The sequence below is a fragment of the Canis lupus genome, chromosome X (genome assembly GCF_048164855.1).
Source record: "Canis lupus baileyi chromosome X, mCanLup2.hap1, whole genome shotgun sequence".
NCBI classification, from domain to species: Eukaryota; Metazoa; Chordata; class Mammalia; order Carnivora; family Canidae; genus Canis; species Canis lupus.
Window position 1 is genome coordinate 119,681,559 of NC_132876.1, and position 24,137 is coordinate 119,705,695.

General features: G+C 40.1%; 1 protein-coding gene across 1 annotated transcript in view; it reads left to right on the forward strand.

Annotated features, from left to right (window-relative positions):
- The window catches only part of ANOS1 (anosmin 1), a 186,989-nt gene that overhangs the window by 24,875 nt on the left and 137,977 nt on the right, over positions 1-24,137 (forward strand). Inside the window, exon 2 of the mRNA XM_072816087.1 lies at positions 11,848-11,895. Coding sequence (XP_072672188.1) covers positions 11,848-11,895 — 48 coding nt within the window. The remainder of the gene's footprint in view (positions 1-11,847; positions 11,896-24,137) is intronic.

Sequence of the window (24,137 nt, forward strand, 5' to 3'; positions counted from 1 at the left end):
AGAAAGTCGTACAATCTGGGGCACCTGGGTGGCTCAGTCAGTTGGACATCTGACTTTGGCTCAGGTCATGATCCCTGGGTTGTCCTGGGATAAGGCTCTGCCTCAGGCTCTGTGTTTGGTAGGGAGTCTGCTTGTTCCTCTGCCCCTCTTCCTGCTAATGTGTGCTCTCTCTCTTTCTCTCTCTCTCTCTCAAATAATTTTTTTTTTTTTTTAAAGAAAATCACACAATCATGGAATGGTGTTACTATGAATCCCCATAGCTCTCAACCTTAGATATATGTCTGTACCATCCACCAGTCCTGCCAGGAGAGTTCAACTTGCTTCAACTCCCACATTCCTTTAGCAACTAAACCAGATGTTCATTGCTCCCTTCCAAACCCCACCCCCTACTCATCATCTCACTTCTTTTGGAAAATTACCTCAGTTCCAATTTCATTGAGAAAAACAAATAGAGCAAGAAGCACTTTCCATCACAATTCATGTCACTAGAAGTTCTGTGCGCACATTCCATGTTAGAGGTCATCGAAACTCACATTGAGTTTATTTTTTTGTGGTCTGGGTAGACCTCCATATTGCTGCTGTAAATACCCCCCTCCTTATAACCACTCACTCTCTATAACATACTGATCAGTTTAAGAAGTCATTCACTAATCATTTCCTGAATGCAGATTAGGGAAAGCAGGGGCAGCCCAGCCCCCAAAAGAGTTACTATCAAATTGTGTTGGTATAGAGAAGAAAGGGGCTTGATAGAGAGCCAGCATAAGTCTATAGAGGAGATTTTAATGAATCTAAGAAGTCACGGGTGAAACATCCATTTTTATGCAACATTAAGAAATAAAAAAAATTATAACAAAATCATGATACAGACTCAATGATTTTTTTTAAGCTTTTATTTATTTGAGAGAGAGAGAGAGCAAGCATGAGTGGGGAGAGGGCTAAAGGGAGAGTGGGAAGCACACTTCCCACTGAGCAGGGAACCCGAGTGGGTCTCCATCCTAGGACCCTGAGATCATGACCCAAACCAAAGGCAGACGCTTAACCGACTGAGCCACCCAGGTGCCCCATTGATGGTCTTTGATAAAAGAAGAATCATTTGGTCTCACTAATATCCTGTTGTTTTCTAATACCTTCTATCTGGCCTGGGAGGTTTGGTGATTTCTTAATGTGTTTATTTGCATTTGGTGACTCCTTTTGTTCATATATCAGTAATCATGTGACACAGCTTCATCTACTGTGCCATATTGCTTGCTTACATCCTGTCAGGTATTGGTTATTAGTTTCAAGAAAATATGAAAGTTTAGTCTTGTGGCAGTGAGTGTTTGGCACACTTCATTCTTTGCATTTCTGTGTACACTGTAATTTTCCCCTTCAATGCCAAATCATTGTCTAATTATATTAATCACATTTTACATGGCAGTTAAACCCAACATATGTAGAAGCAACCATGTACACAACTCAGTTTAGTTTAATTGATGACAGCATTCATAGCTATGACCAAGGTCACGTGTGTGAAATGTTGACCACTGTGTCATGACTGCTGCCTGGCCAGTAGTCATGGTGTCACATCCACCACAGTTGGGGAAAGATGTACCCTGACTGCAGAGACAATCAGGTTGTGGGTCTCAGTGAAGCACAGTGTCTCACAGCTTTGCCCAAGGTTGTTGAAAGGACATGTCCTATGTCCAGAAAAGTGGGTCCTGGGCATTAATCTTGTTTGTGGAACTCATTGCTCGTCTCACTTCTGCCAGTCTTTCTTTCTGTGCTTTGACTCTAATTACTGTGGATTACAGCAGGTGTAGCTGGGATACTCAAATGTTAGTGGGGACCCCATATCCCAGATTGGACAGTACTGGTGGTTGCCATGGAGACTGAGCTGAAGCTATATAACTGAACATAGCATCCAAGGTTCAGACACTGTTACCTCTGCATTCAGACACCTGCTAAAGACCACTGATATGCAGCCCACTGATCTGATGACAGCCCTCATGCCAGTGGCTTTTGTATGCTTGGGCTGCAGTGATCATAATTGGTGCAGATGTGCCTGTGCCTTTTGAGGTCAAAAACAAAATCTGCTTTTATATGAAAATATGATCTTATATTATTTTGTATTTAAAAGAGTCTTTAAATCTCATGTTTATGCTCAGAGACCCAATAAGCCATTTACCCCAGACTTTTTGGACTCTTTCTCTCTTTCTTCCCTATTCCATCCACTTCTCCCCTACTGCTCCTCATTTTCTCCTCTTCCCAGTTTTGTCTTTCTCAACATCACTCAGACACAAATTATTAAAGTCAGAAAAGCTTCAAAGTAGGTGTGGCTGACTATGATGCCTACCTTAGGGAGCAGGTGGTCTTTCCTACACAGCCCAACACCTCTGCCCTGCTGGAGTGGCCACTTTATTTCCACAAGCATGTGTTTACTTTCTAGACAAATCGATATAGTGACTGGTGAGAAGTTTCTGGAATTGGAGGAACTCACAATTAATTGACATGTGAAGTAAACATTTCAGAGTAATGAATGGGAAGCAGTGAAGGAGAGTGACATTTATAGACACATTTTTTTAAATTATTCAGGTTTCCCATCAACAATGCTTTAGATCTTCGATTTATTGCAGTCACTCTCTTCTCATGCTTCCCTTACTTTGTCAAATGAGTCATTTACTAAATTTTAGCTATTATCTTTAATGCTCCCTCTAAACTTACTGAAGGCTAGATTTATTTCAGCACAAATCATTCATTTCGTCTCGAAATCTTCTAGGGTTTTATGTAATAATGTTGAGATGATACACCTTACTAGAGTTACTTCCTGAAGATATGCATTATAATACCAAATATGGCTTAGGGAATACATATCTGAAATCATAAATGTGGCAAGAGTGATTTAGTAATTAGCATGCCCTCATGGAGGAGATTCAAGTTGGTAAGCTATTGGTTGAGATGTCCTAAGAGAAGCCAAAACTTCTGATCCTATCGTGGGTCCCACCCTTCTCATAGGGACATTAAGGAGTAAAAGTTCTGGGGGCACCTGGGTGGCTCAATGGTTGAGTGTCTGCCTTTGGCACAGGTCGTGATCCCTGTCAAGTCCCACATTGGGCTCCCCACAAGGAGCCTGCTTCTCCCTCTGCCTATGTCTCTGCCTCTCTCTCTATGTGTGTGTGTGTGTCTCATGAATAAATAAATACAATCTTTAAAAAAAAAACAGTAAAAATTCTGTCTTGATCTAATGCTCTCCCACATATAGAACTCATTAGAATATTCCTTGTCAAAATTCATAGTAAAATGTTAATAAAATGTAATGTTTTCCCATATGGCATAGTCTGGCACTTGCTGTTCTATAAATTTTCTTTAGATAACTTTAATTATGTGCATCTGTAAAAAGATAATTAACATGACTATTTCTAAAATAATTTGTATTTGATCCTGGATGCAAGTTTTTGTTCCATTTTTGATATTGCTATGCTGAATCTCTTGAACTCTATAGGAAACAAAATAATGAACCTACTTCCTAAATATTCCTCTCAGAGAAGGTGAAAAATTTGTCTGGCTCAGTCTACTTATTTCATTCTTTTCAGGCCCTTATGATCTAATGATTAAAGTGTAAATTATATGACTCCCTATTCCATTCCATTATATATTGAATTAGTTTGATAAGGTTGTCAGGGAGCCAATGGTAAGCCAGAGATACAGATAGACTCTAACATGTTCTCATGAAGTAAAAAGAACATAAATACATTTATATGTGTCCATCATGGTAGAGTGTTTTGGAAGACAAGGGCAAGGAGCTTGCAAGAGTGTGTGTAATGGGATCTGTGATAGCGGGTAGTGGTCAGGGAAAGCTTCCCAGAAGCAGTGGCATTTGCAGTGACCTGAAGGATACATGGGATTGGTATGGTGGAGGCACGAGTTCTGGGTGGAAGGGACAGTACTTGGAAAGGTTCTTATTCCCAAGCAAGCCGTTGGGCATGAAGAAGTGAAACGACAGTGTGGCCAGGCGTGCATTCCAGTGCTGGGCACAGGGAAGGGCTGGGCATCTGGAGAGAGGTACACGTGTATGGCCGAATGTTCTACAGGATTCAGTTCAATGTGATGTATTTGTAGAACCCAGAGAGAATTTTTTGACAGAGTGGAGGATGAAAGGCCATTTATTTACTGAGGGTGATCCATAACATTTGAAAGAAATCCTACTTATGAACAACCGACATAAACACAAAGCTTTCTTTTTTTCAACTCCTTTGAAGTCGATTGCATTTTTTAGAGTACTTTCAGGTTCACAGCAAAGCCGAGTAGAAGGTACAGTGTTCTGTAGACTGGCTGCCCCCACAGATGCATAGCCTCCCCTATTATGGACATCCCTCACTCGTCCATTTGCTGTGTCTGTGAACCTGCAGTGACACGCCGTTATCCCCCATGTTCATAGTTGATGACAGGGTTCCCTCCTGGTGGTATACATTCTATGGGTTTTGACAAATGATAAAGATGTGTACTCGCCATTATTATATGAGAATAATTCCACTGCCTTAAAAATCCTCTGTGTTCCATCTCTTATCCTCACCCCACCTCCGCCCTGCCTGCCAGTGATCTTTCTACCATCTCCTACTTTTGCCTTTTTGGGAGTATTTTATATTTGGAATCATATAGCATGGAGCCTTTTCAGATTAGCTTCTCTCACTTAGTGGTATACATAGAAACGTCCTGAGAAATATTTTGAATGAAGTCTGTAGACGAGATGATAACTAGCAAAGATTCATTTAAAAAAACATTTCAAGCCACAAAAATGCCTTATCTCAATGTCCTATCTATTTTTTAGCTGCTGTTGAATACGTGAGAAAGTCCCAAGTATATTGACAGTAGAAAAGCACATCCTTATAATAACAAATGAAATCGAGTGTATTATTCCAAGTTCCAAATTAATAGGAAGATATTCTGGATTAAAATGAATTCCTGAATTTTAACCCATACCTTCATTTTGTTTTTTAAATTTTTTTATTTAAGTTTTGTAATCTCTACACCCAACATGGGGCTGGAATTCACCGTTCTGAGATCAAGAGTCGCAGGGTCTTAAGCTAACCATGCCAGGTGCCCCTCTGTACCTTCATATAAAAAAACCTTACATTTAGGGATCCCTGAGTGGCGCAGCGGTTTGGCGCCTGCCTTTGGCCCAGGGCGCGATCCTGGAGACCCGGGATCGAATCCCACGTCGGGCTCCCGGTGCATGGAGCCTGCTTCTCCCTCTGCCTATGTCTCTGCCTCTCTCTCTCTCTCTCTCTGTGACTATCATAAATAAATAAAAATTAAAAAAAAAAAAAACAAAAACCTTACATTTAATATGAGAGCAAAATTGTCAACTGAAAGTCGCAGCTGATTATTTGTAGCTTTATAGGGTTGAATAGTAAACATTTGGTCTGTCGCGGGGTTTCTGGGATAGTTTCACTTTCCTATCCTGCAATTGGACAATAGTGTTGTGTTTACAAAACTGCAAATTTATCAGTCCTTGTTCTATTTCTACACCTGGTTATGTTAAAGAAAATAGGTGGGATCTGTTCTAATTCTCTTTTCTTTTTTCAAATGGTTGTATATAGATAGCTACTTTTCATTTATCTTTATCCTTTCCTTTTGGGTTGTCTTTGAGTGAATGAAGTGTTTTCTTTGCTTGAGGCTTTTGAAGAATTATTTTTCTTTAAGGAAAAAAAATCAAAAAGCTAGAAATGGAGAGACTTTGAAAATGTCATTGAAATAATGTCCGGGTGCAGTTGATTGAACTTATATAAACTCTTTGAAAGATGGATTGATGAGCATTCATGTTTGATCTAGTTAAACCAATAAAATACAGGATGTAATCTTTATATAATTACAAAAGTCCCACTGTCTGATCCTACCTGGAGGTTACAATAATGATTGAACAGACAAACGCCTTTCTTGTCTGATGTACTTTGACTCTTTATCTTTGCTGGCTTTAAGCCAGAACAAGACTGGGTTGCAAATACTGTATTTTATTTTTGTTGTCTAGTGGCTTAACTGGTGAAGGCTATTGTAATCTAAGAACTTCCCCTGGGGTGGGATGTTGAAATGTGCTGGATGCTTGTATTTTTCCATTACTCTTCTGCTCAAAGAGCATTACAGGTAAGCAACATAGGTGGATGGTGCAGTGTGTGTGCACCTGGCTGAAACACAGTAGCTGGAGTTAATCAGGGGGTTTACCAACATCCTTGATGCCATTAGGCAGTGTTCTTAGAAGTTCTTTGTAGAGATAAATAGTATGGCAAATGCTGATTGATAAAGGGAAAAGCAAAGAACAGCTGCAAAACCTTGACATGGCTGGGGGGGATTGTTTTAAGAAAAACAGGAAACCTAAAACCCAAAAAGGAAATGCAGACAGACCTATCTATGTACCTGTGTGTGTGCATGTGTGTTTATAGAAAATTTCTGCATGGAGAAAACTTCATGAATAAATTCAAAAGGCAAATGGTCACTGGAAAATTTTTCCAATACTTATTATAGACAAATGATTATTAAATATAATTGGTACTCATAGCTGCTACAATGGATTAAGGTTAAACAATCCAGAAGAGAAATTGTAAAATGCACAGACAGTTCACTCTAAAGGAAATGAAACTGAAAATAATACCTTTGCTCACTCATCATATTGACAAACGTGGCAAGATTTTTACCATCCAAGGAGAAAAGCATCCCTCTTCTGAGCTTCACTAATAAGATTGGATGGGGTTATACATAGGAACCGGGAGATTTTAAGTACAGGATTACTCCCCCACTCCTGAAAACAATCATCATGGCAAACAAAGTAACATCAGTCATAATGGACTTTTTTCATACATCTAACTGTGCCAAACATTTTGCTAAATATTTTACGTGGATTATGTTTTTAATCCTCCCAAGCATTCTAGGACATGCTGTCTTCAGTAACAACAAAAAACTATTACCACCGTACTAATCTTTCATGCTTGTTTGCTATTGCCCCAAATATTTCTGTATAATGACAGCTTTTCATTTTATGATTAGTGGGAAATTTTGCTTAAAACAAAAATGCTGGGCAGCCTGGTGGCTCAGCGGTTTAGCTCTGCCTTTAGCCCGGGGCCTGATCCTGGGGACCTGGGATCGAGTCCCACATCAGGCTTCCTGCATGGAGCCTGCCTCTCCCTCTGCCTGTGTCTCTACCCCTCCCCCCATATCTCTCATGAATAAATACGTAAAATCTTCTTTAAAAAATGCTTTGGTTGAGGAAATGCATTGACGTTAATCCCCCCACCCAAATTGTAAACAGTTTCGGAGAGTCTCTACAGCTATTGGTTTGACAGGTGTAGGAGCACTGGGTTTCAGCATTGGGCTGGTGAGTAGATGGTGTATTTGCTGGGCAGCTGAAGGGAATCTCTGCTCCATTCTTGGCATTTTGTTGTTGAGGTTTGACCATTTTACCTACAGTCAGAGGAAACAAAAGGCTTCTAAGCAAGGTGTGCCAGGTACACGACTTCTTCTAGCCTCTATTTTTTTTAACCCTCTGACATTTACTACATAACAAATTTTATTTGTAGCAATAAGTCCAAATCCACTATAATCTGCTTTCTATCTATTTACCCACCCTCATTTCCTGTTCTCTGCTCCAACCCATCAATCTGATCTACTGCTTCCTGAACCTATGAGTCTCAGGACCATCCTAAGCAATTCTTAACTCCTTCTTCTGAGATCCTAACTCTGGAGATTCCTGCAAAAAACAAAACAAAACAAAACAAACAAACAAACAAAAAAACAAAACACCGTAAAGCTCATCCTTGTTTAACAGAACCTTTACTCATTGTGGTGTCACAACTATGTTTAACTGTTTGCTTCATGGCTATAGATATCTTACTTGCCTTCTATGAGTCTCAGTTCCTTAACTGTAAAATGAGTAAATGAAGTTTATGTCCTCACGTGGGATGTGTGCGTGGGCTTAATGTGACAGACACCAAAGCAAGTGCGGCAGTGTAGATGCGGCCAATACCATATAATAATATTGATTGATAATAATCATGTCAAAGGGGTATCAACTCATCAGTAATACTTTATCAGCCACTTACTATGTGGCAGGCAGCAATTGCCATATCTGCTTTGCTACCGTAGGCTGCCTCTGATGGGAGCTAGTCCATTCACTAGTGTGATGCATTTAAGCAATGAGGAAAAAGAAGCCCAGTCTCCTAGACCATACTCTAGCTGAGGAGCTGACTTAAATAAATGTATCCCAGGATGCCTGGGTGGCTTGGTGGTTGAGCATCTGCCTTCAGCTCAGGGCATGATCCTCGGGTCAGGGAATCGAGTCCTGTATCAGGCTCCAGGTGAGGACCCTGCTTCTCCCTCTGCCTATGTCTCTGTCTCTCTCTGTGTGTCTCTCATGAATAAATAAAATCTTAAAAAAAAAATAAGGAAATGTACCCCATCCTCTCTTGCCTTCGGATCTCTGTCTTGAGCACTGCAGCAAATACAGAGGCAGTTAGGGCACCCTGTATCCTCCACGGGTCCTGCCTATGTGTCCAGGAAAACTTGACTTGGGAGGGACTGAGATAGAAGCCGGGTGGTATCAGGGTCCCCAGCACAAGGAGCAGGACCTTCTGACCTGATGCAAGGAGGGTGAAGGTCCTTAGACCATAACCCTGGTAAATAGGTTGTGTGAGTTCGGAAACTGGCCTTGGCCCAGGCTCCAAGATCCAAGTTTATTCATTTCAGCCCTGAGTCCCTTTGGAAGGACCGTCACTGCTCACTGGGGAAAGACCATGGAGCACTGAGGTTGGGGCCAGGATGTGCTCTGACAGGCGTGGTTCTTGCAAGTTCCAGCAGGAGTCCTCCCTGCATGGGGCAAGGAGGAGGGGAACCTCCCCAGCGAGATGTTGAGGTGGTCCTCATGTAGGAAGTTCTCCAGAGCTGCCCCAGATGCTGCTCTCAGCTTTTCCGTAATGTGATTCTCCTTTGCTTTTTGCGGTCATCATCCAGTTTATGTATGACCATCTCTGAGTCTGCATGACCCCCCTGTGAACTTTTAGTTTATCACTAAACTAATCCTTTGATGATTCTCAATCTGCACATAATGCTTTCTTTCTCGCAGCATTTCTACTAACACTTCATTCCTGGTACTTAAACCATGGCCACTATTTGTCCAGTTTTTTTTTTTTTTTTTTTTTTTTTTTTTTTTAAATTTTTTTTTTCTTTTTAAATTTATTTATTCATGATAGTCACACGGAGAGAGAGAGAGAGGCAGAGACACAGGCAGAGGGAGAAGCAGGCTCCAAGCACCGGGAGCCCGACGTGGGATTCGATCCCGGGTCTCCAGGATCGCGCCCTGGGCCAAAGGCAGGCGCCAAACCGCTGCGCCACCCAGGGATCCCTATTTGTCCAGTTTTGACCTATACCCAGTCTAATTATTTCCCTAAGATAAATAAACCCTGCCCCAAATCGTGCTTAATCTCATCCCAGGCTGCTCATGTCCTTCACAAGCTTCAGTCCTGCTTGTGTGGCCAATGAACATTGAGATGTAGTGAGAGAGGAGAGGGTCTACTGAGGATGTGCAGAGGTCAGTAGGGGGATGGTCAGGTTGATAACCAGATTTGCTGAAACTGTAGGTATGGGTTGTGATTTGGGGGATGTAAGGCTGCAATGGAGAGTTAGGGCCGTGTGATAGATTTAATAGCTAAAGCTTTTAACATGGGGCTGCGGCCTGTTAGTCCTACTGAGCCAGTAGGATGAAGCTTTCTGCTCCTATACAGTTGAGATTGGTTCATTGGGAATCTTATATTATGAAGATATGTTATTGAAAGTGGGGTGTATTGAGACAGATTATTGGAAGCAGAATACAAAAAATTGTGATATGTCCATAGAAGGAAACCAGACAAAAAAGAAGTATTGATATTGAAAATCAAGTATTGATTTTCTTTTTTTTTTATTTATTTTTTATTTTTTATTTATTTATGATAGTCACACAGAGAGAGAGAGAGAGGCAGAGACACAGGCAGAGGGAGAAGCAGGCTCCATGCACCGGGAGCCCGACATGGGATTCGATCCTGGGTCTCCAGGATCCCGCCCTGGGCCAGAGGCAGGCGCTAAACCGCTGCGCCACCCAGGGATCCCAAGTATTGATTTTCAATGCAATATAGGCAGAGCAAAACACTATACCATTTAACAAAATGTGAAACATGATGCCATGTGGAAGAATCCAGACACAAAAGACCACATATTATACAATTCCATTTACATGGAATTTCCAGAATCAGTCAATCTACAGAGAAGGAAAGTAGATCAGTGGTTGCCAGGGGCTTGAGGGAGGGAGTGGCAGAGTGGCTGCTAATGAAGACAAGTTTCTTTCTGGGTTGTTGAAGATGTGCAGAAATTAGATAGTGGTGATGTTTGCACAGCCTTGTGAATATACTTCTTAGTATTTAGAATATACTTCTTAGTACAAACCATTGGTGTGTATACTTTATTTTTTAAATTTTTTTAAAAAAATTATTTATTTATTCATGAGAGACCCGGGGGGAGGGAGAGAGAGAGAGAGAGAGGCAGAGACAGAGGCAGAGGGAGAAGCAGGCTCCATGCAGGGAGCCTGATGTGGGACTCAATCCTGGGTCTCCAGGATGACGCCCTAGGCTGAAGGCGGCGCTAAACCACTGAGCCACCGCGGCTGCCCGGTGTGTACACTTTAAATGAATGCACTTCATGTATATGGATTATATCTCAGTGAATTTGTTATAAAAATATTTTTTAAAGATGTATTGGTTTAATTTTCTCTGAACAGATAACACTCATTCTATGGATAGAATATGATGTTCTCAAAATGCAAAGTTGAGAGTTTCAGACAGAGGAGACGGGTTATTTATTTATATATTTTAAAAAATTTATTTATTTATTCATGAGAGACACTGAGAGAGGCAGGGACACAGGCAGAGGGAGAAGCAGACTCCCTGTGTGCCCACAGTCCGATGAAGGACTCGATCCCAGGACTCCGGGATCATGACCTGAGCTGAAGGCAGACATTCAACCACTGAGCTGCCCAGGCATCTCAACACATTACTTTATATCATACTGAACTGTGCACTTCAAAGAACTGGAGGCCATGGCATCTAAATTGTGGGTTGATGGCTTTTACTATATCTACCAACCACCCCAGCCTAGCACACTATGATGTAATATATCCCAGCCAAAGGAGAAGTCGTGACCAAGATGTTAGTCATGTGGAATGAGAGGTTTCCAAGCAGAAGTGCTAATGTTAGACACAATAAACCATAGTTGTGATGTTTGTTCCATACTGAGAGAATATCAGGCCATGCTAAATGATGTATGTGTATTATTTCCTTATGCCACTGACCTCATGCATGAGATATTGTTCTGTTTTACAAGATGAATAAATTGTAAGGTATAAGGATAGTTAAGTCCCTTGTCCACAGTTACACATCCAGTAGTAACAAGGAAAGAGAGCCTTCTCAGATCTGACCTGCAAGCTCAAACCCTTATTCCTGTGAACTGGTCGAGATGAAAAGCCTCTGACTTGTAAATTTATCAAAACTGCTTACTACAGGAGAAATGTCTAGTGTTCATTTTCCTGCTGTATTTCATAGCTCAGCACACTGGGAGAGGACACTTTTCCTTTTAGACAGCTTGAAATCTTTATTATTTTATATGTCTTTGTGTCTGTCATGAAGTCAAGGGCAAAATTGGACATACATTAGAAACACATTTTCTATTTTGGGAAGAGAACATCAGGATTGCAAAATTGGTCTTTTGTTAATGATGATATTGAAAAATGACATTCACAGTACGTAGTTATCAGTTAGAAAATTATTTAATGAACCAATATTTCTTTTTTTCTTTTTGCAGAACAATGGTTCCCTGGTTTGGTGCCAGAATCACAAGCAATGTTCTAAGGTATGTTCCCTACAACTGTGTCAGTATTTTTAAAAACTTAATTTTGGAATAATTATAGAGTCACAGGAAGTTTCAAAGACTGCAGAGGAATTACATGTGTTCTTCATCCAGTTTCCACCGACAGTTACACTTTACATGTTTGTAATACAATATCAAAAGCAGAAAATTGACATTAGTACAATGTATGTACATCATTCTAGGACATTTCATCACATGTAGATTCAATTAGTGTAGCCACCACCGTAATCAAGATACATATATCAGTTTTTCTCTATCCCATCTTATTTCTGTCTCTGTAATTTTTTTAATCCAAAAACATTTTAGGAGAAAACACATTCTGGTTACTTTCAGGCCCACCCCCTGATTTCCAGGGAGAGGAGAGGGCTGGAGGTTGAATCAATCACCAACGGCCAATGATTTAATCAATTATGCCCAGTTAATGAAACCTCCATTTAAAACAAAACAGAAAAGGAGGTGGTTCAGAGAGCTTCCAGGGTGTTAAACACATGCAGATGTAGATTCGGGGACAGATGGTGTCCCTGGAAGCTCCTCGCCATGTCCCCCTGCCTGGTCCTGAGCATCTCTTCCCATACCTGTTCCTGAGCTAACATCATTTTATAATAAACCTGTCTAAACTGATTTAGTAAGTAAACTGTTGCTCATGTGTTCTGGTGAGCCACCCTAGTGAATGAATGGAAGCTAACGAGGGGGTCGATTGGATCCACCCATCTACAGCAGGTCCTGTAGAAACATGGGTTGTCGCAGAAGCATGGGTTGTTGCAGAAGCATGGGCAACAACCGGGACTTGTGATTGGCCTTGAAATGGGGAGGGGGGCATGGGAGCGGGGTGGGGACAAGCTTGTAGGCCCAGCCCTTTAGCCATGGGATCTGACAGTGTTGCAAGGTACATGGTGTCAAAATGGACTTAATTTGTAGGACACTCAGCTAATGTTGCAGAACTGGTGAATATTTGCAGAAAATGCGCCCAGTCATCCACATGCAAATTGGAATTGCTTGTAGAACTTCCAGAATTACTGGTTAAATAATTTGACTCTTTAAATTATAAGGTCTGTTTCCCATTTTTAGGTGGTACTTGCTGTGTACACACACTCAAAAGGTGTCTTTATATTCATTGATACATTTGATAGCATACATTTTACCTCAACCCTAAAGCATTGCAATTTTTTAAAAAAGGGTATGTATATCCTTTTATATATATATATCCTTATATTTATATATATATATCCATATATATATGTATATATATATTTGTAACATGTAATATATAAATGAATAAAGTTTACCATTGGCTAAAAATATTGGCAACTTTGGGATCATAATAATATTTCATGAGATTTATTTCATCAACATTGCTGTTAGACCTAAAATTGAAACAGTCCTTTATTTTATAACTAAAACTTTATCTGAGCAACACATAATACTGAAATAGCATATTTATGGAGAACATTATTATTTTGAGAGGTCTTTCAAACATTATTTCACAGTAAATGATTTTAGAATAACATTTCTAAACCAAAAACTTTATTATAATGATCCATTCCAATATGCATGCATGCATTATGTCATCTAGTACACATGCATATTAGTAAAAATAGAACAGAGTTCTTAGGTAAATGTGAAATAATTTGGTGAAAGTAAGCTTTGCTTAGCTCTGACTTGCTAATTAAATCTTGAGCAGAATGAAATGTCAGGTTTATGGTACTTTTACTCTTTTTATGTAATAACATAAACATTTGTTTTGATAAGACATTTCCTAGGATCTATTATACTAATTGTTCTTCAGCTAGAATGTTGAAGAACTTGTTTATGTCACCATTAAAGGAAAGTGTGTGTGTGTGTGTGTGTGTGTGTGTATACACACACACACACACACACACACACATACAGAGAGGAAAGGAGAGAAAGAGAGAATGCCATGAGGCTGATGAAATTTCCTAAGTAGTGTTTCTGTGCAGTTTTATATTAGTTGAGTATTATGTGAATTACCAGTATTATCTCTTATTTAAGTAACCCTTTTCTCCTTATTCCATTAAGAAATTAATTCTTTTTTATCCATTTAAAAGAACTTTGCATAGAAAAGTTTCATTTGAACTATGTTTTTCAGTATCCTAATTAAAGAACCCACCCCACCCCCTACTGGGCCTGCAGATTGTTAAACCATATCTTCTTATTGAATGATCAAGGCTGACATGAGAGACTGAATTTCACAAGAAAAGAAATAATTCCTTTTGCCTAAAAGCAAGAATGCGTTAATAAGTCTCAGCTAACGCCAACAGAAACTTTGGAATATAGTACAAAGCTGACATAAGTTAAAGGGTTGTCTTGAGTCTGAATCTTGGGGAATGAATCTTACATGTTAATCAAAGTTTATATCCTTTGGGTGTCATCACCACTGGATACATTTGCAGATAATTATACTTTGCATTTCTTTTGAGATTTGTAGAGCCTATATAAGTTTTTTGGTCTTAATCTTTAGGTTAATGAGGTGAAACGTGAGTGATAGAAACTCCATTTTACAGATGGGGACATTCAGGCACATAAGTATTTGGTAACAGTCCTGGAATCACTCGGCAGAGGGGTAGTAGGGTGCCAAAGTTTGGAACACTACCTTCTGCATTGTGTTGCTCAGAGGTGAACAACTTGAAAACCCGCTTTGAAAAAATATTGAGATAGGTGAGTACAAAATAAGACCTGGAAGTAATGATGATATAACTTCCTGAATATATTTGAAAAGATAAGGATCGCATAATTTTATGGAAACCACACACACTCATCATTTCTGGTTACCATCTACAAATATGATCTCTTCCTCCGATCTAACTGCCCTCCCACCTGCTCCTTGTCCAGTGTGCCATCATCTCTTGTCTGGACCATTCATGAGCATCATGTCGTGTCTCCCAGTTGCTGCTTTTGCTTCAAATAGTGTAGTCTCCCCAGGGCTCTGGGAAAGACCCTCTAAACTTATAAGTTGAGTCATACTGCTACCTTACGCCATTTAATATCTTTCCATCTTGTTCAGACCAAAACATTGGCCCTATGTCTCCACCTTTCTCTCCAACTTGACATCCTCCTAATTTTATCCCTTTGAGGCTGTTCTCTGCACCCAGAGCTCTCCTTCCTCAGACACCCAGTTCACCACCTGCTCTCATTACATCTCAGCACATGTGCACCTTCTCAGCCTTGCTTTCTCAGATCACTCCCTCCCTGCTTTACACGCTTCATTTACACCATGATGTAACATTTGGAGAGCCATTGCTTTATTCTTTCAGACTCTGTCTCCTTTACCAGAAAGTAAACTCTTTGTGGGCATCGACTCTGTCTTCTTTGTTCACTGTGGAGTCCTTTACTGTCATAGCTTAGAATGCTGTTTGACACCTACTAGTTGCTCAACATATATTTGTGATGAATGAAGAAATGAATAAATGAAATCTATATATTACATTTTATTCATGCCCCTGGAGCACATCTTTACTGCATTATCTTTATGAAAAAAGTCATATATAATCCATTTTGTATCTGTGTAACTTTGCAAGATTATTTATTATTCGTTCAGAAAATCTGCACCTTTGTCCTATATTCTGTTCTCCATAATGAAATCAGCACTACAAACACAAAAGTCTTTAGCACCACTCAACTCCTAGATCATATAGAGTAGTGACTTAGTGTCTTTGTAGATTTAGGCAGTGGTTCTCAACGTGGGGTGAGTTTGCTCCCAAGGAGACATTTAGCAATGGCTGGAGACATTTTTGGTTGTCACAGCTGGTGATAGAAAGCCACAGACATCAGATGGGTAGAGGTCAGGGATGCTGATAAACAATCTACAATGCACAGGACAGCCCTGCACAGCAGGAGTTATCTGGTCAAGTGTTCATCATGCTGAGGATGAGAACCCTGGTCCATACAATTTAGGTGTTATAAAATAAATTAGAAACACTGTTCTATCTTCACTAAAAATAATAATAATAAAAATTAAAAAATTAAAAAAACCCACAGTTCTATTCTAAGCAGTTTTACTTCCTTATATGACAGAAAATAAATGTATGATTTCCTGGGCATGTGGTATGTGTGGAGCGCTGTCAGGGGCTTGGTACCTATATGAATTCTAATTCTCTGCATATAAAGTAGGTGAGTGATGCTCTTTGCCTCCTAATCCAGTTTCTTTTCTACTAATCAAAACCTGGTTCCTCACCTGAGCGTATTACCACCTAGAATTAAGCATCTGCATAATTTGCAGCAAAGAGCAAAGCTCTTTCCCAAAGCTTTTTTGCTGCTAAATATGGCCATCTAATTTATTTCTAGCCCATTAAATATACTTGGAATGATTGTGAAGGACTTTTGAAATGCCTCTCTAAAGGGAAGTGAGTTAGCTAGAAAATGTACTCATTGGCTCTTCCACTTTTCTGTCCTCTGCTGCATAGGATGCAGGGGCTCCAGCAGCTGTCTTGGTCCATGAGTTTAGCCTTAAAGGTGGAGGCAAGTCTGAGAATAACCAATAAGATATTTAGAAGCCATCTGGGTCTTTGATACCGTGGAGCTGCCATTACAAGTCCTGGACTTCTAAAATTATTTGCACATGAAAGACAGATAACTTCCTATGTTAAAGTCATTGGTTTTTTTGTTTTTGTTTTTATATTTTGTTGTTGTTCTATGAAGATGGACTTGTATGTTAGTGAACCTAGTCTTGATTTTGTAATTGGCATGATTATCTCTTTTTCACAGATACTTACTTAGGAATGTTCGATGATCTTGGTACAGTGTCACTCGGCTACTAAGTACTAGCAACTACCAGAGATGGAATTTGAACTGAGTTGTGATGGAATCAGAAGCCAGTTGTGATGCAATCAGAAGCCAGTGGTTTTCCCATTATATACCCCACACATTTGAAGTCTTAGAGAACCATAAAAATATTACAAGAGATCCTTTGCTCAGGGCAGCAGTTGATTGCCCTGGTGCTTTGGGTTTTTTTCCGAACCATTCTCATGGCTACTGTGAAATGTGTAGCTTCCTGGAAACATTGTGGCCCAACTCTAGGGCAAGAATCCTACCTTCTTCTTCCTTTTACATCTTCATTGTCCAATGCTAAGGTAACAAGATCCTGTCTAAAGATGACCCACTCAGCGGATTCAGCTCCATTCAGGGATACATGACAAAAGCCTAGAAAAAAGAATTCCTTAGAAATTCCTCCATTTGGGTGATTGTTCACTTTGAGAGGGACAAATAGCTCAGGGGAACATGATTTGCTATTGGGCATTCCAAAATAGTTTGCAAAATTGACGTCTGAGCTCAGTGTCAGGCTAGGACAATTTTGGGCAAACCTTCTAAATATATCAAATATACCAAAAATGACACCTTTTAGAATAACTTACTTTCAGAACTTCACTTTTAGTAGTAACTAGATAATAAGATCACCTGGTAGACAAACCATAAGAGAATCTTAACTCTAGGAAATAAATGGAGGGTCGCTGGAGGGGAGGGGGATGAGAATGGGGTAACTAGGAGATAGGCATTAAGGATGGCAGGTGATGAAATGAGCACTGGGTATTATATGCAACTGACAAATCACTAAATTCTCCCCCTGGAAATAATAATACACTATATGTTAAATAACTTGAATTTAAATGAAATCTAAACAAAAAATAATATCATATGTTTCTAATTAAGACCATAAACATATGCCATTGGCATAAAAGAGAAGAAAAACATTTTTATATTCTACCTAAATAATCTTTATAATCAATTTTTATCTTAATGTTTTCATCCAAGCAATCTTAAATACGTTTTGGGATAAATACTACTTTGGTGCTATAAAAACCTAATAAAATGTCCTAATAAAAAATTCATTTTTGACAATGTACATAAGAACTTCTTTTAATTAATCTGTCTCTTAAATAACACATTTTTCTATACCAAATATGTGAATTTCCTAATTTTTTTCCCATAGACTGTAATGGGATGGCTGTTCAGGACTTTCATTTATGTTTTTATTGTAATATTTTCTTGAAATACATTTCTTTTTATTTTTAATTTTTTTGAAATACATTTCATTTACTTGTTCTAATAGAGCTTAATTATTTCAGTTGCAACAAATACTCATTGAGCATGTCCTATGTCCCAGGCCCTCGTGATTAAGTAATATAACAGCACATTTGGTCTTTACTCTTACTTTTTACCTTTTTGGCTTGCTGAGCAAATCCCCCTTTAAAAATCTTCATTCCTTTTAAAAAATTGGCACAGGATCCCTTAAGAGTCCCCAGTATTGTGTTGACAGGCACATAACGCACCTTTTCCTTCTTTCACCGGCGAGGCTATTTGTACGTTTTTAGAATCCATCCTTTCTCTGCTCTTTGCTGATCCCATAATTCTTTCCCAATTATAGCTCTCCCCTCTTTCTACCACCTGGATTTTCCTCTGAATTCATGCATTAACTGGTTATTATGTAAGTGAGCATGTTCCTTTCAGATTCTGCTTGTTCCTCTGAGGTTTTACACCCCGTAACTCAGGACTCACCTGAATGGAAATATTTGAGTACAAAGGACAGAACTATTTGAGTGAACCCCTGACTTCTAGATTTTAGACTGTGGTCAGAGTTAGATGGATGGAGGTGAGGGAAGGTGAATGATGCACACCACTGGGATCACTGTAGGAAGGATGGACAGAAGAATTCTGAATCCAGGATTTTAGGAATATTCCACGGTAATTCTTTCATAATGCAGATAGGGAATCTGCTCCTAGCACACAGATGTATCCTGCCAAAGGCGACCTCCACTTCAGTGGAAGGCCTTAATCCCAGAACCTATTTTCCATTTGGCATGATTTCTCTGAAGACCAGGGATGATTTTGAAGCATTTGCCAGGGGGCTTGAATTGGTGGGCAGGACACCCTGGTATTTTGTCTCATTATGAACCATTCTATCATGTCGAGAATATCTTTTTTTCTTTCATTTCATGTTAAAGATTTTATTTATTTATATATTTATTCATTCATTCATTAATTCATTTATTTGAGAGAGTGATTGTGAACAGGAGTAGGGGGGTGCAGAGGGAGAGAAAGAAGCAGGCTCCCCACTGAGCAGAGAGCCCAATGTGGGGCTCCATCCCAGGACCCTGGGATCTTGACCTGAGCCAAATGTAGATGCCTAACCAACTGAGCCACCCAGTCGCCTTGAGAATATCTTTTTTTCTTAATGGCTTCTTTTTTTTTTTTTAAATGCAACATTCCTTTTTTTTTTTTTTTTTTTTTTAAAGGTTTTACTTATTTATTTGACACAGAGAGAAAAAGCCAGAGAGCATAGGCAGGGGGAATGGCAGAAGGAGAAGGGGAAGGAGATGGAAAAGCAGGCCCCTTGCTGAGCAGAGAGCCTGATTCTGGCTTGATTCCAAGACAGGATCATGACCTGAACTGAAGGCAGATGCTTTACCAGCTGAGCCACCCAGGGACCCCTCAAGGTGTGACATTCTATTAAACACAGTACAATGATACTGTGATTTGTAATACATACATATTTAGTCTTTGTTCCCATTTCTGGCACAGAGCTCCTAAAAGCCTTGACATTTCCTAAGTGGAGAGCACAGTAAAGATGTCTTTTGTTATATTAATGAGGTGACATTTGGAAAGCCCCTGAGAATGAAGGCTGTTTGCCAGTGGAGCCAACCACATGGCCATAGAGTTTTGGAACTTCTGGTTCCACCCCCATATGTCCAGGGAGGGGAGATGGGCAGGACTTAAGTCTTCAGTGGCCAGTGATTTACTTGATCACGTCTAGGTAATGAAGCCTCCTTAAAAACGCAAAAGGAGGGTTTTGGAGGGCTTCTAGGTTGATGAACACATTGGGGTGCTGGGAGAGTGGTGCCCTGGAGAGGACGTGGAAGCCCCATGTTCTTGCCCCAGGCCTGGCCCTGTGCATCTCTTCCATCTAGCTGTTCCTGACTTAAACCCCTACTGGTGATGTAGTAATCACCATGTTTCTCTGAGTTCTGTGAGCCACTCTAGGAAATGACTTGAACTCAAGGAGGGGCTTGTGGGAATCTCTGATTTCTAGCCAGTGGTCAGAATCACAGATGGCAAGCTGAGGCAGTAGGAGGACCAGAGTCTTACAGGACTTAACTGTGGGATCCGATGCCATCTCCAGGTAGGTGGTGTCAGAATGGGGCAGAATGGCTTTTTGGTGTAGGGAAGCTCATTCTCCACACACACATTGTAATTAGGGTCTAATACTTGATGTCAGGGGTCAGCAGAAAAGGCCAGATAGTAAATATTTTCATCTTTTGTAGCTCCTAAGGTTTCTGTGGCAACTATCACCTCTGCCATTGTACGCATGAAATCAGTGATCGATAATACATAAACAAATGAGTGTGGCTGTGTTCCAATAAAACTTTATTTATGGACGCTGAAATTTGAATTTCATGTCATTTTCACATATCATGAAATTTTATTTTTTCCTAACCATTTAAAAATGTAAAAACAATTCTTAGCTCACCAGCTGTACAAAAACAGGTGCCAGGCTGCATTTGGCCATTTGTGATAGTTTGCCAATCTGTTCTATGCCATTGCATTCACGTATGCAAAACCAAACTTAAACAAAACAATAAAATGCTTTCTTCTCTCAGCACAAAGACATATCTTGATGTATTCAAACTCAAACAAAAATGGACAGTTTCTAACATCATTTATGGAACATTGTTGGTTGGTGTGTGAGGATTTTTGAATGAGTGCATGATAAACAATAGTAAGAAAACGTCAAAGACATCATAGTTTTTGAAAATTCAGTGTTAAAATGGGATTATTAGAGCCAGCAAAAATTGTGAGGGACTTCAAAATGAGCAAAACAAAAACGACTTCAGAATGGATGTCCTCTGTTAGACCCTTCCAGGTTATCTCCATTGTTCCTTGTCTTTGAGCTATTTTCTTAGTCTGCAAATGGAAGAAAGCTGATAATAATGCAGATGATTCTGGTCCATGGAAATGCAAATGAATTGTGACCAGCGGAATGCAATTGATGCTCGCCCATGAATAGACCATTTTGCATCTATCTGTAAATCCGGTCCAGCATGTCTAGTTGTATGTGAATATATTTATAGTTATATTTCCTGGAATTCTCCTTCGAACCAAATGTGACATATTATTGGTCCTTGGAATATTTCCTGGTTTAAATCTAATCATCGACACATGTTCAGTTTGTGTTTGCACGAGGGTCATGCATTTATTTTATAAAAGATTCATCTTTTCACACTATGCTGTGTTGCTCTGTACCTAGGTATGGCACTCCGGGTGACAGCCCACCTGTCTGTGGGAAGCATGGTGCTCATCCTTCTCCTTTTGGGTGTTATAACTCACTCTCTTGCCGTGTTTCCCATTTGGTTTTGAGAGCGTGTGTTGAAAAGCAGTAATTTAGGGCCTGTCTTGGTGCTTTAGCGTGCTGCTTTCATCTCAGTGGGAGTTCACTTCTTACAAGGGCTCCAACTCCAAATTCTTCATCATGTTCCAGGTTTATTCAGAGCCAAATTTAGAGGTGAGGAATATTGGTTTTGCTTGTATGACCATTTGAACATCTGGACGGCTTCATTTGACATCTGTGAAATTTATTGGATAAGGGTCAAACCTCTGAAACACAGTGGAATGTGGCCATTGAAGGTTTTTGTTTTGTGTTAGATGCTTTCCATCATTTATGTGGTGAATCCATAGAGCCCAAGGAAAACATATCTTAAGGAGGAAAATGAGAAACTCAGGCACACATGGAGATGCACTGTGTCTGAATATCCAAGAACATCCTTTACTTTGCAACTCTAATAAACAGTGGATGAAAATTTCAGGTGTTTTATATAGTTTACAACATTTAAAGCCTATAGTAATACTGATGTCCTATAGTTTTCTCTGACTTTATACAATCAACTTCAAAGACAAAGTTGATGTATATTGAGCATCTCTTGCCTAACACACTGGTATCTCTTGGGAATTACCCACTATTTCATACGCAAAGCCACCATTGGCAGTGATTGTCAAAGAAGTGTAGCTTTGTATCCCTGGAACAGATAGCTTCTTATCGAAAACTTCCAAGTGGTATGATGAGTTCCCTTTATTGTGGTACCAGTGCTATTTACTTGAGTAAAAATCATGACATTATTTCTTTTTTTTTTTTTAAGATTTTATTTATTTATTCATGAGAGACACACAGAGAGAGGCAGAGACACAGAGAGGGAGAAGCAGGCTCCCTGCAGGGAGACTGATGCGGGACTCATCTCAGGACCCCCAGATCATGCCCTGAGCCCAAGGCAGATGCTCAAGCACTGAGTCACCCAGGTGCCCCCATGACATTAATTCTCAGGAGAGAATCAATAGGATGTCATGATGTGGGAAGAGAAGAGAGGCTCATTCTACCATTTCCTTAAACCAGTGGTAGAATTACGATGTACATGGAATGCATATGAGAAGAAATTGGTAGGTGCTTGAAGGTTGGGCTGGTGTTCTCTTGAAAACGCAGTCTGTACCTGTGACATGATATTAGCACGGTTAATACGGATTGTTGAATGTAAACTTGACTGACACTCTTACCACCTTATGCCAGAAAATGGCATGATTTTAGGTTCCCAAAGGTGAGCTTACCAAGAGATGTGAAGCCCCTTTTAAGGGATACTTGAGTCATTGAACTTCACAGGCTAAATGCAGGTAGGAATCAGTTGACCAACAAGTTTAGGTTAGGGCTCCTTGTGCAACCTCATTGTCAAGTACTCTGTCCAGTGTTGCTCTGAGGGAACATGCACAGGGATGCCACCTCTGATGTAAAGGCAGAGATGGAAAAAAAAGAGAGAGAGAGAAAGGTGAGAGAATACGAAGCAAACAAAAATAACTTATAAATGGGGTAAGTAAGCATCCAGAGTCAAAACTCCATTTCTTAAATGGTGAGGAAGCAGAGCTTAGCTGTGTGAGAAAGGCTGAAGGCTTCCAGCAGCGTCCCTGGTAGCGATAATGCAGGTGGGTCGAGGAGTTAATGGTTGAAACAATTAAGAGATTTGTGCCCCCTTCCGTCTGCCCCAGCCTCCTGGAATGCGAGCTCCCAGTTCTAATTGCCGCCTCCAGCATTGAAGGCAGCCTGAACTGGTGTCACCGATTTGCTTCTCCTCACATGTCATTCTTATGGTAAGTGTTTTCTGCCCTCATGCTGGGAACTTTTATCAAACATATTAGCGTGCTTTTGGGTGATCATTAGCCTGCAGTAGCTGGAACATTCCAGGCTTTTTTTTAACCTAGAAACTAGCCTGAAAGAACATGCAAAGCCTCCTGCTAGACTCAGAGCACAATCAACGTGTAAGGAAAAGAACAGGTTCTTATTTAGATTTAAATCCAACATGTGACATGTTAATAGCCCAATGTGTTTCCGATTTTCCATATCAATTTTTACGGGTGTGAAAGCCTCTTCCACCTGCCGGAAACTTCAAAGCAGAGACCCGTGGAAGGGAAAAAGCCACCTCTGTGTAAGTCCTTATTCGCACCCTTGCCTACTCTCTATTAATTTCTCCTCCTGTCCGATGAAAGAAGATGCCAACGAAATCTCTTACTTGGTTCACAATTGAAGAAGGGTTCCTGAAAGCTGGCTTTAGAAAGGGAATCTGTTTGAACATATGAAAAACATCTCAGTCAGGATGCATTACATGGTGATTATGGTCTGACAGATGTGTTGAGCTGTAATGTATTCATCAGAGGACACAGAGAGCATGGATGAGCGCCGATTGCTTGAAGATGTTGGGGTGTGATCTGGTGGCCTGCAGAAAGCACCAACAGTGGTGACTCTCAGGTTTTAGACAGGAAGCAGACGTTTGCGGGCATCATACACATGATCGTCCTTTGTTGCCCTACCTGCCCCAAGAAGGGTCCTTGTCAAAATATTCTCGGGGGGGGGGGGGGGGTAGGGGATGGGGCAAACACTCAATGGGATTTAGCCTGTCAGCATTTGCTTAGCTATGTTCATAATTTGGACTCTATCCAATAGGTAATCCTTGACTGGAGGGTCAAGTCTAGTTGTTTTACCTACTTATACACAGGATTTCCTCTCAGAAAATGTGACTTGTTGCTGGTGCATCATTTGCCTTGGAAACATGATTTCTTTATGTTTTTAAGGGAACAGTCGTTACAAGAAAATAAATCTGGGTTTTATTTATTTTTTTTAAGTGTATTTTTTTGTAATCTCTACACTCCACGTGGGGCTCAAACTCACGACCCTGAGATCA